This window comes from Arachis ipaensis, chromosome B4 (genome assembly GCF_059453495.1).
Source record: "Arachis ipaensis isolate K30076 ecotype BB chromosome B4, ASM5945349v1, whole genome shotgun sequence".
Taxonomy (NCBI): Eukaryota; Viridiplantae; Streptophyta; class Magnoliopsida; order Fabales; family Fabaceae; genus Arachis; species Arachis ipaensis.
In genome coordinates this window covers 122,406,596-122,419,660 of record NC_142439.1, presented here as the reverse complement: position 1 = coordinate 122,419,660, position 13,065 = coordinate 122,406,596, and the positions used below count along the sequence as shown (strand labels likewise).

General features: G+C 27.3%; 1 protein-coding gene across 1 annotated transcript; it reads right to left on the bottom strand.

Moving 5' to 3' along the window:
- Nucleotides 1–752: 752 nt before the first annotated feature.
- LOC107636829 (ABC transporter B family member 15-like) lies at nucleotides 753–12,658 on the bottom strand. The gene is made up of 10 exons (XM_021121544.2): nucleotides 12,183–12,658; nucleotides 11,528–11,582; nucleotides 11,058–11,236; nucleotides 9,036–9,496; nucleotides 7,621–7,992; nucleotides 6,712–6,880; nucleotides 5,677–6,118; nucleotides 4,310–4,761; nucleotides 3,412–3,594; nucleotides 753–2,117 (listed from the first exon to the last, which is right to left on the bottom strand). The coding sequence occupies exons 1-10, from the start codon at nucleotides 12,402–12,404 to the stop codon at nucleotides 918–920; spliced, it is 3,735 nt and encodes a 1,244-aa protein (XP_020977203.2). The 5' UTR covers nucleotides 12,405–12,658; the 3' UTR covers nucleotides 753–917.
- Between the last annotated feature and the right edge of the window lie 407 nt (nucleotides 12,659–13,065).

The window sequence follows — 13,065 nt, the reverse complement described above, 5'->3', positions numbered from 1 at the left end:
CTCTCTTATTTTTAGTTTAAGTCAAACATACATTACTAATTAACTTGGGGAGGGAGAATTTGATAATGAGAACGAATGAGGGATTGAGACATAGAGAGGGGAAGGAAGAGGGTGAGGGATCCGAGAGAGGAAGAATGAAAGCTCCATGAAGACTTGCCACCCCCGTGGTTCATTCATGTAGAACTTTTGGTGACACACCAAGGACACGGAAGACAGCAACATCATGTGCAGTGGCTCCTCCGATCCCATGAAATAGACAAAATCAGAGATAATTTTTTATGCGTACTCAATAGCCAATATATGTTGTGACTATGTGAATAATAATCAAGTGTTTGTGTGTGATAATGGTAATGTTGGAGTAAATGAAAAATATGAGATACAGAAAAAATAGATAATACGAAAGAAGAGATGAATTGGGTTAGTTCTTTTGCCCAAATTAAAAAAATTTTGATGCCTTTCTGTTGAAAAAATCACTTCTTTTTATAGGTAAAGTTTACATCAATAATGCATGTAGCGGAGTAGATTTTCAATAACAGATTGGTCAAATTTTAAACACATTTGTTTGGTACTTTGAATTTATATTTATTATCTTTTGAACTAAAAAGTATTTTAACTTTTGAAATTTTCATATTTGACAAACACTTGGTAAAATTTTTGAGAGTTTTAGGTTTCATCCCATCTGATGATTTTTCAATGTTAATAGAAGAAAACAAATAAAATGATCAGAAAGAAGAATATTATAACACCTGGAATTATACGTCCAAATTTTAAAATTGTAAGTAAGGATATTATTTTAAGATAACTTAAAAGTTACTAGACGTTTTTAAATACAAGTAACGAAGTTGAAAGTTGTGGATCTCACATAATCTAAACTTGTCCAACAACTTATAACATTTCTGATTGATTAATTTGACGCACTAGTTAGTTCCAGTCTGAAGCCTAACAAAGTTGCAATAAGCTCCAGCAGTTCCTTTTGCCAACAAAGAAGAGTGGGTCCCACTTTCCACAACCATGCCCTTCTCCAACACAGCAATAAGATCACATTTCTTTATGGTACACATCCTATGTGCGACGATCACGCTAGTCCTCTCCACCATAGCCCTCTCTAGTGCTTCCTGAACAACTTTCTCCGATTGAATATCAAGGGCACTAGTTGCCTCATCCAATAACAACACTCTTGGATTTTTCAATATAGCCCTTGCAATCGCTATCCTTTGCTTTTGACCCCCTGAAAGCTGTAACCCCTTCTCACCACACCATGTGTCATAACCGTCCTTCAATCCGGTAATAAAATCATGTGCCATGGCTAATTTTGACGCTTCTATGATCTCTGACTCATCAACTTCATTATCATCATCACCGTTATTAGATCCATAAGCAATGTTCTCTCTTATGCTCCCATTGAACAACGTAGGTTCTTGGCTCACAAGTGCAATGTGCCTCCTTAATTGTTTCAAATTATAGGACTTTACATCTCTATTATCAATTGTCACGTACCCTCTTAGCGGATCATAGAACCTTGCAATTAGCCCTATAATCGTTGACTTTCCGGATCCACTTTGACCTATCAATGCCGTTGACTTTCCAGCTTCTATTTTCATTGAAAAGGATTTGAAGATAGTCACGTTTGGCCTAGTGGGGTAAGCAAAATGCACATCATGGAGTTGTATTTGTCCTGTTACATGTTCCGGGTTGTGACCATTTTCGTCGTCGGCCGCTATCTTGGTGGTCCGGTCTAAGACGGCGAAAATGGAGCACACGGCGTCAGCGCCTTTTGCGAGGTCCGAGGTCATGCTGCCGGCGTCGGCAATGACTCTTGCTGTACTCACAATAATCATGAAGCTTTGAAACAATGCCTTTGTGGTGATGTAACCGTCGGCGACGAGCTTGCCACCGTACCAATAGTTGAGAGCCCAAACACATGATGTTATGCCTTGGGAACATGCAAGGCCGATTCCGGCGTAAAATGATTGCCGGATATTCTCGCGTCTTGGTCCTTCTTGTGCATTTTCGAGCATTTTGAGGATTCGGTTTTGAGAAGAGAAGGCTGTGATAGTTCTTAGGTTTGAAACGGCTTCAGCGGCAACCTTGCTACTTTCTTCTTGCGCCTTTGCAACCTAAATGTTGCTCACGGAACAAATACTAATTAATACAATATCATAAGAGAAATTTTAGCAACTAATATGTTTTTTTTTTGTCATAAATTTAAAAAAAATCAATATTACATGATTCTCATAAACTTAAAATTAAATATACTATTTTTTTATTTAGATAAATTATTTTAAGATATTTTGTTTTAGATTAGAACATAAATCGTCCGATGATTTATGAATTAAAATTCTCACTTATGCACATAAACTATTTTAGATAGTGCTTGTTTGGATGCTATTATCTTGATAAAAAATATTTTTTTTAATCTAAATTTTTTTAACGTATTTGACAAATTTCTAGTAGTAAAAGTAAAAGCATTAGGAAAAAAAACATCGTTTTTGAAAAACTGTAATTTATATTTTTTTTCAAAAGATCTTTTTTCTTTAAAAAAAGATATTTTTATATAATAAATAAATAAAAAGTACTTTTATATCGTTATATTCAAACATAATTGATAGATAAAAATATCTTTTTGTATGAGATATTCAAATATAAAATTACTTTTATTTTTTCATAATATCTTTTAAAAAAAGTAACTTAAAAAAAAATTTTTTTAGAAGTTTATCCAAACAAGTCCATAATGTGTTTTAAAAATGAGGAGTGCTAGGGGCCAACAAAATTTGTAATGTTTGACTATCAAATAGTTATCATTAATATTTTTAATAGTGTAAGATGACATTTAATAGTATAGAATTAATCATTTTTTTTTATGATTAAGTGCTGGCCAAATTTTAACAAAAGTGCTGGCCTAAACTTTTTCTTTAGAAATACATATAAATATTCTTAGACCGTAAAGATTTATGAACAAATTCTAAGTGATGATTTATTTTGGATTAACTTAAGAAAGTATTAAATATAAAAGGTAAAATATACTTTTTCTTTTTTTAAGATTTGTAATTTTTTAAAAATATTTTTAATTTTTAATTTTATTTTTAATATTTTTAATTTATTCAATTTTATATTTAACGTTTTTTATTTATTTTAAAATTATCTCTAATCGTTTTTAATTGTGTTCTCAATATTTCAAATGGAATTAACATAATAAAAGTAATTTTAATGTACAAATTAAAAATTTTAAGAATAAAATTAAAAATAATTTTAAATATTAAAATTATTTTTAAAAAATCACAAATATAAAAAACAAAAAACATATTTTATCTTAAATATAAATAATCTTAAGTTTACATTTTCATCCAAAGAAAAAGATACAGTATTATATAATAATAGGATGAATTTAATTTTGATATAATATTAATTTACCTTTTTTGACATAGTCTTGATAAGGACACGTTTTGTATAGAAGCATGCAATCATAAGGGGTTGAACACATATCATAACAATAGCCAGTCTCCATGCAATGACCAAACCCAAAGTCCAAGCTGTTACTACCGCTGACACTGTCTGCACCACCAAACCAATCCTATCTCCCACTAAAGACCTCACCTAAATAAATGCCACAATAATAACCGAAGATAAATACAGATTTAACCACAAAACGACCATTAAAAGGAGAAGTTCAATTATTATAACCACAAATGCTGAAAGTAGCAACTAGCTAGCATGTATATATAGAGTTTCATTATTTAAACATTTTCAAATTTTCTATAATTTAAACATTTCAAAATACATATTTCCATTAGGTCTTTTATTTACTAAATTGAAATATATATGTAACATATATGATAAAAGAGAAAATTACACTCCTAGTTTAATACAATTATATTATGTCTCTACTAAAAAAATTATTTTTAGTTGTAATTTATTTTATTTTTAGCTGATAATAAAAAAGTCGTTAATATATATAATTGTCGATAAAAAAATTTTTAATTATCACAAAAAATATATAATTGCCATTATAATATTTAATAATAACAACAAATATATAATTATCGCAAAAATATAAATTAAATAAAATATATATAATAACTATTATGTTATTGTTACTAAAAATCTATCAATCAAATTTTTATAATATGTATGTATATATAAAAAATTAGTTACTAAAATAATAATTAATATAAAATATATATTAAAAATAAATTAAACATGTACATACAAATATATAATCTGAATTGATATTTGATTTTTAATATGTAGATAATATTTTTTTTATTTAATAATGATACTATCGAAGAGGAAGTGAAAAAATAAAACGTACCACATTTGCATCGTTGGCAAGCCTAGAGCAAATAGCACCGGTAGAATTTTCATGACGATCAAACCAGGAGACTTCAAAGGTGAGTATCTTTTTAAACATAGTCTCTCTAATTCTTTTGGTCAAGCACTCTCCCATATATGCAAAGCTATAATGCTGCCCAATGTTCACAATCAAAGACAACACAAACAGTCCCACAAAGCAAACCGAGTACTCCTTCGTCTTCCTCCTCATCTCTTCATCATCGCTGTCGAAATACACAAACATCATCGACCCCATAATCAAAGTGTACACCGGTTGAACTGCACCGAACACCATCGCATTCAAGCAACCCATAACTGCTTGCTTCCACTCCGGAAGGTTCAGTGCCAGCAGCCTCCAGAACGACGTCGTCGTCTGAGCGTTCTTATTCTCCTCTTTCTCTTCTTCCAACTTTTTAATGTTGTCGTCATCATCTATGATACATAGATACTTCAAAAATTAGTATATAAGAAAATGATAAAAAGTCTCATTTAAAGTTTTAAAAATAATTAAATAATAATTTAATCAAATTTATTAAATTATATAACGCTTCATATAAAATAATTACATATAAGGTTCATGTACGAGGATATTCTTTTCATTGAATATTTACTACAAGAGTTTTTCTTTTTATTTGAAAAATTTAATTTGAATACCTAAATTTTGTTCAGACTTATCAAGTTCTTTGCTTAATATATCGCCTTTTAAAAATATTTCATGATAATATTCTGAGTTTAACTTTGAATTTATTATGAACTAATAGTGTTTTACACAATTATATATAATTATATTTGTTCTTTTAAATGATTATCTACGTAATTAATATAAAAAATATATTTTTATTAATATGATATATATTATATGATTGGATATATATATAAAATTATTTAACATCAAAAAATACATCAAAAATAAATTTATATTTTAAAATAATAATCATAAAAATTTATTTAATATATATTATTGTATCTATAATATTTTATATATGTAATTTAAATAAATTTTTTATTTTATAAAATATTTAGGTTTTTTTTAGTTCTCATAGAAAATATATTTTATTTTTTATTAAGTACTAAAACAATTGATTAAATGATAAAATGACACTAGAAGAATAAATTACCAACAAGAATTAAAGTAGACTATTTTCAAATTTTATTAGACCAAAATTTATTCAAGTCTATGCTCTACTACGATTTGCATTCAGAAACTGAAAAAAGGGTACTCAGATTTGCTAGATCGTCTTAGAGTATTTCAATAAAGAAAAGCATACGCATAAATAAGATTCAATTAATTTGTTTTAGAATTTAAATATTTTATTAGAGAAAAAACTTCCTTTCAAATATTGATACCTGTATGAGTTAAACATAGGTGGTGAATATCAACAGTGTCACTAGCCGACATAGAAGAAGGAACATGAATAGCAGTTGTTGGGGCAGTTACAGATTCATCTGTTTCTGATTTCTCAGTTTGTTGGAGACGAACCATGGAGGAGTAGAGTCCATCATGACTCAAGAGGAGGTCGTCGTGAGTGCCCATCTCCACCACCTTTCCGGCTCGCATGGCGACGATGACGTCGGCATTGCGAATCGTGGACAGGCGGTGGGCGACGACGATGGTGGTGCAGCCAACAGACACTTGTTCGAGGGCTTTTTGGACAATTCGCTCTGAGTGGGAGTCTAGTGCACTGGTTGCTTCGTCCAGAAGAAGCATTCTTGGCTTCTTAATTATTGCCCTAGCAATTGCAATCCTCTGCTTTTGTCCACCTGACATTTGAGTTCCTCTCTCACCCACCTGCACGCATGTAATCAATAAGACAAAATATTGGAATTCAACCCTTTTTTCAACCAACAAATCAACTAATAGTTAAGCATTAAAAAAAATATTCAAAACTAAAAGTAATAAAAAATCTGAAATTCAAATAAAAAAAATATTTGAAAGTGAAATAAAGTAAAACTAATTTAAGGTATAAAATTTGATAGCTGAAGTGGTGGCCAAAGGTTAAAACTTAAAAGTGGGTGAATGAAATTGTAGTGTAGAGAAGAAAGAGAATAAGTGAAAAGGGATAAAAAGGTATCTTAAAAATGTGCTTTTTTATTTTATTGAATTTTTTTTGCTATCCCCCCATTTGTTGTTTCTAGAATTGTGGTTGTAATATTGATTTTCTGGCATAGTTGAATTAATTAATAAAAATTTTATTTACATTATTTTTATGTATAATTTTTTTTTTATTTTTAATACTAATATAATTAATAAATTTTTTTAAAATATATAAAAATATAAATAAAATGGTATAAATATTTTTTATTATTAAATAATAATAATAACAATAATTGAATTGTTATAATGGTTGATTTTCTAAAAGAAGTGAGCATTTGTCACACTACCTGGGTTTGATAACCCTGAGGCAGCATGGAAATAAAATGATGAGCATTGGAAGCTTTTGCAGCCTCAATGACCTCAGCTTCTGTTGCATCTTCCTTCCCAAACAGGATGTTCTCTTTGATGCTGGTGGCAAACAATGCGGGCTCTTGACTCACTAACCCCATCTGTGATCTGAACAAGTAGCAAATTCAGAATTTTTTTTCTTAACATGGATCAAATTTTGTCAATAACAATACAGGCGAAATAATAATATTTAAAAATCGTGACTCTTCCATTCTTGTTTTATAGTAGTTTTAAAAAAATATTTATTTTTATATTTACCTTATTCTTTAAACATATATATATCATAGGTGTCTTTTACGTTAAGTTTGAATATTGTACTTAATACAAAAAATAATACTATTTATATATTAAATATTCTTGACATTCATATAAAAATATATTTTTTATAAATTAATTACGTATTTAAATTATTTTTAAAAAATAAAAAAACCTGTATATAATTATTAAAAAGATGATATTAAAATAATATTTATTGTAAAAGATACACGCATAATATAATTAATATAAAATTAAAAAATTATTTAGTTAAGAAAGAAGAAAATGCATAAAAAATTTATATACTTTCTGTGCAAAAAATATAGAAAATTAATTTTTAAATAGTTAATATGGATCTATTTTTATTGAAAATTATTTTTTTTAATTATTTTTCGAAGAGTATAGGTTTAAAGTTAAATTTAAAATTTAAAAATTAGTATTTAGATGGTAGCTTAGAAAAAAATTGACTATCTAAATAAAATTCATCTCTATCTCTCAAAGTTTTTCTCAATATTGTTAAGAAAATATCCAAACACAGGCATAACCAACGATTCTATATTCCTATCCTCTCACCAAATGAAACCTGTCCTTACCTGAACCACTTGAGCTGCAACTTATTAATGGCAACACCATCAAACCTTATTTCGCCACCAAGAGGGTCGTAAAACCGCTGCAAAAGCGCAATGATGGTGGATTTTCCAGAACCGCTCTCTCCCACCAATGCCACCGTCTTCCCTGCCGGAATCTTGAGCCACAAACCCTTCAAAATAACGGTCTCTGGTCTCGACGGGTACGCGAACTCTACGTTTCGGAATTCTACTTCCCCTCGAACGCTTCCCAGGATTTTGCCGTCACTGTCGTCGGAATCGATCATCGGAACTCTCTCATTGACTTCCCTTATGCGTTCCGCTGCTGAACTTGCTTCGCTCAGGTATTTCATGTTGGTTAAACCAGCACCTAGTGCCCTGTGTTCATGCAAATTATATGAATACATAAAATTATGTAATTTCTATATTAGAAATTACACTAATGTTATACTTATTAGCATATTAATCTATTTTTTATAAGATAAAAGCTCAGTATGTATTATTTGTCTTGATATAAAATTGATATTTGAGAACAGTTAAATAATTTAATAAATTTGATTAAATTATTTTTTTAATAATTTTTTATTATTAATTTTAAATAAAAATAACTGTATATAATTTTTATTTTTATAATTAAATAATAATAATAATAATAATAATAATAATAAATTAGATATTAACTTATGCATAAGATAATATATATATATTATATTAGAATTATGAGATTATGGGTTTGGATCTAACAATTTTATTTTTTATAAATTATTTATGATAAAAGATATTTAGAAAAGAAGTTATACATTCAAATCTTTTTCAGTCTCCACTATATGTCGTATGAATTTTATATTTTAAAACTAAATATGTATAATTATTAGTACAATTATGGCTCTCTTCTGAATTTACTACTAATAAATTATATAAACTATTTAAAAATGATAAAGAACCTTTTCATAATTGAGTCATAATTTACAATGTTTTTGGAAACTAACAGAATAATTAAATACATATATAAATTATATATATGCGATAATATTTAATCAATAACATGATTAGATGTATAAATGGGGAAAAAAAATAAAAGGCTATATATTTAGATATTATAAATAAATTTATAAATATTTTGAAATTTATAATAGTGTAGACAAATTTTTTTTCTCCAACGATTAGAAACCATTGCTAAAACTGAAAAAATAAACATTGCATATTTTGTTGTAGTGGGTGTTTGTGATTTCAGGTTCTGAACAAAAAAAAAATTGAAACAGAAGGAATTTCAAGCCTTATTATTAACAAAAATCACTTCAATTTATTAGCACAAATAATATGAAAATAAAAAATCTTGATGAGGTGAAGAAATTGGATATATAATATTAATTAATATATAAAATAAACGAGATAAAAGGGTAGAGAGATATGATAATTACAATCCACCAACAGTGATAGCTGCTCCAGCTGAAAAAACTGTGCCTCCTTTAGCACCATGGTCCATGACCAATCTGCTACCATAATAACACAAAAAAGACCATATACCAAAAACAATACCATTATTGCTTCCAATGGCTAAACCTTTAGCCAACCCTTGTTTGAGTCCCAAACTCAGTGACCCTTGAAGAGAATTAGAGAATGCATTTATGGTCTTATTTTCTCCCACATATGAATACACTGTTCTTATTGAACATATTGCTTGTTCAGCTATTGCACCTGCTTTATTATACTCTTCTCTCATTTTCTTTGCTAATCCCATTAATGTCTTGCCATAAATGAAGCCAGGGATTACAAGAAGAATTGTGAATGGGATCCCTACTATGGCCAATCTCCATAGCATTGCAAAACCAGCTATGTAGCTCCCAATGAACAATGAAAAGTTCATCAACAAATTTGGTACCTAATTTTTTTAGGGGGAAAAAAAAAGAAAAAGACAAAAGAGAGGAGTTATTCATGTCAAAATATGTGTTTTTATTTTTCGAATTTCGTCCGTGTATTTTTTTATTTGGGTTTAGTTAACATGTATTCTAAGAACATAAATTAAAATTATTAATTATTTTTTTAAAAAAATATACAAAAATTTAGTTTTTTATAATTATTAAAATAATAAATTTTAAAAATTTTACTAATAATAATCTTAACATATGTCCTAAAACATATGATAGCTAAACTTTTTTTTAAGGTAAACAAAAATAAGTATTAATTAGCCACTTTCAAAATGAAAAAAATACTTCTCTTTATTTATAAATTAATTTTTAGAGGTATTATAATAAAAAAGACTTTATCATTAATTTTTCACTCTCCTATTTTTATAGTTTTTGCTTCTTTAAAGAATTTATCTATTTTGTGTTTTAAAGACACATGTTAAAATTATTATTAAAAATATAAAAATTTAATTTTTTAATGTATTTATTTTATATTTATTTAAAAAATTTTAAAAATTTTTATTAATAATAAACTTATCATGTGTGTTATATATATGTTAGGTAAATCCTTAAATAAAGATATATGCAATGAAGCTAATAAATAATAAATAAATATACCAATACATGCATTTTAAAGAAGACAAAAATAAGCATGTTGTATAAGTATATCTACCATCATATTATCATTTTCCAATTTTTACCGTATGAGTTAGCTAGGGTACGGTAATGAGTATTAAAAATAGGAATTATTATTAGGATGATATTATTTCCTTAAAAGAAAAATAGAGATAGTATGTATGGGATGTATTTTAAAGGAGTCACTCACATAAAAACGTTTAAAATATTTTTTTTAAAAAAATTTTTTAGTAATTAAAATTTAATACATATAATTGATTAAATCATATTATTTTTGTTAAAATTAGGTCAGACAAATTAATTTGACCGAAAAAATTGTGAATCAAATCTTGAACCGATTTAAATTAATATTATTTTTTATAAAAAATTATTATAGTACTCTTATTACAGAAAATGACTAAAATACTTTTATTATATATATTTTGAAAACTCTAAATTCTAACCCTATGACAGAGAAGCAAGGGCTAGAATTTAGAATTCTCAAAATTAATATGTATAATAAGATTATTTTAATCATTTTCTATAATAAGGGTATTGTCATTTTTTTATAAAAAAATAATATTAATTTAGATCAATTTAAGATTTGATTCACCATTTTTTTGGTTAAATTAATTTATCTGACCTAATTTTGACAAAAATAACACGATTTAATCGATTATATATATTAAATTTTAATTACTAAAAAATATATTTAAAAAAAGACGTTTTAGACGTCTTTATTTAAGCGGTTCCTGTATTTTAAATATGTTATAAACTAACTAAGTTTAATTATGTATATATTTTATGATTAAAGTCAATTACTAAAAATACTGAAAACACCTTAATTCTAATTCCTGAACTACCTAAAATGCTTTTGTATGAATTAATTTTTGGTGGCATAGTAGTGTTAAAAGTTAAAACCTTCTCACTAATAACATCCTGAATGAGGAGGCTATCATTGGAAACGCCAGTGATTATGTCTGAGGTACTTGTCACATTCAAATCAAAATATGCAACTTCTTGTCTCATCACTGCTTTCAGGTACTTTGCTCTCATTCTTGCTGCTTGTCTCTCACTTGTTCTTGTCCAACAATAACCCTCTGACCAAAACAACAATGTTTCAAAGATTATTAATTATCATAACTAAGAGAGAGAGAGAGAGAGAGAGATTTTATATATAATTAATTAATTAATAAAAAAATACAATTCTTATAAGATAATGCTAAAAAAATAAAAAAATCAGTTCAAATAATTTAAATTTGTCTTATTTAATTTAATTTTTATTTATTACAAAATACATGAAATAAAATTACAAATAATAAATTTTGGCAATTTTTTATTAATATTTTTTAACTATCAAACATTTCTGTTCTTATAAATACTAAACTCACCGAGGAAGCAAACAAGGAATGTTCCAGCAGCCAAATATAACCAAGCCACTGCATTCTGCATCATCAATATATAATAATAAATTAATCCCCAAACTTAATTAATTAAGAAGAAATATCTACTAAATTTTCATGCATGGACGTTCTCTCCAGGTATAAGCTCTAGTTATAGACACATTACATAACATAAAAAAATTGTGTTAAAAAAAGTTTAATTTGCTATATTCTCATTGATTTTATGTTAACATATCAAATATATAATTTTTTTTTAATTTAAAGTATAATTGGTATATGCTTTCTTTTAGTTTATCTTCTCCTAAATTTTTTTAGGGGTAATAAGCGAAAATATTTTAATCATAAAAATTAATACTATATATCATAAAGTTATTTATCCAAATAATTTAAATTAATAAAATAAAACACATGAATAATTATATCTATAACATAAATATTATCAAATGAGTTTGACATGCTGTAAATATTGCAATTCAACAAAGTATTTGTATTTTAATTTTCCAATATATCAATATACACTATCTATAAATAAATTGGATTTTGGATGCAATAACTTTTTAAAAAAAAAAATCAACGTTATATATCAAAATAATATTGAGATTTTCAATGGAATAATTTAAATGGTTTATGATAGTAGAAAAACCTTGTTGATGCAATGGACAAAAGTGGTTGATGAGATGGTAGAAGAAGTCCCAATATTGTTCATAATGAGGCTACTGAGATAGAGCACAAGAGGAGTGGTGGAACCTTCACCAATGGCCCCTAACACACCAAAACCCATTAGAAGCCAGTCTTGGGTATCCGCATGCATGAAAATAGACCACACAGATCCATTACTACTCTTCTTCCTTCTCTCAATTCCCATTGTTACACTACCTTTTTCTCAAAAATAAAAACAACAATAATATGATTGTGATGTGAAATTAGGTTTTATTTTCTTGGCCTAATTAGATGATCATAGTGCATTTGTTTCTATGAATTTATATAGGACTTGTATTGAATGGTGTATGGAGGGGACAGAACTTATTGCAACATTGAAAAATATCTATAGCATCATGTGAAGAAAACGAGGATGATGGAGAAGGCCAGGAGCACTATCATGAATATATTTATTTATATAATACCACTTATGAATATGTATGTTATATATAGGGCAAAAAACCCATATATACCAAGGAGAGATCAAAATTACCGAAATCAGCCAAACCAGAAATTCATACCTGAATCAACCAGGACGAATTATTATGTAATTCGAATCAATAAGATTCGAATTAGACTCTCAAGTAATTCGAATTGATATAATTCGAATTACCTCCATGCAACAAATGAACGTAATTCGAATCAATATGATTCGAATTATAGTCATCCAAAAAATCATGTAATTCGAATCAATACGTTTCGAATTTACATAACCTATTTCGAGTTTAGTTAACTCGAATTACTAGGAGAAGTTTATGATAGAGAGGTTCGAATCAAGTTGATTCGAATTAGGGTTAAAATCGGTTTCCATAGTAATTCGAATCAAG

Excerpts from the sequence above, each read along its gene's own strand:
- LOC107636829 (XM_021121544.2), bottom strand. The coding sequence starts at position 12,404 with ATGGGAATTGAGAGAAGGAAGAAGAGTAGTAATGGATCTGTGTGGTCT. Across the intron at positions 11,583-12,182 it reads TTGTCCATTGCATCAACAAG|AATGCAGTGGCTTGGTTATA; the intron begins GTTTTTCTACTA and ends TTGATGATGCAG. Across the intron at positions 6,881-7,620 it reads TTGCAGCTCAAGTGGTTCAG|ATCACAGATGGGGTTAGTGA; the intron begins GTAAGGACAGGT and ends CTACTTGTTCAG.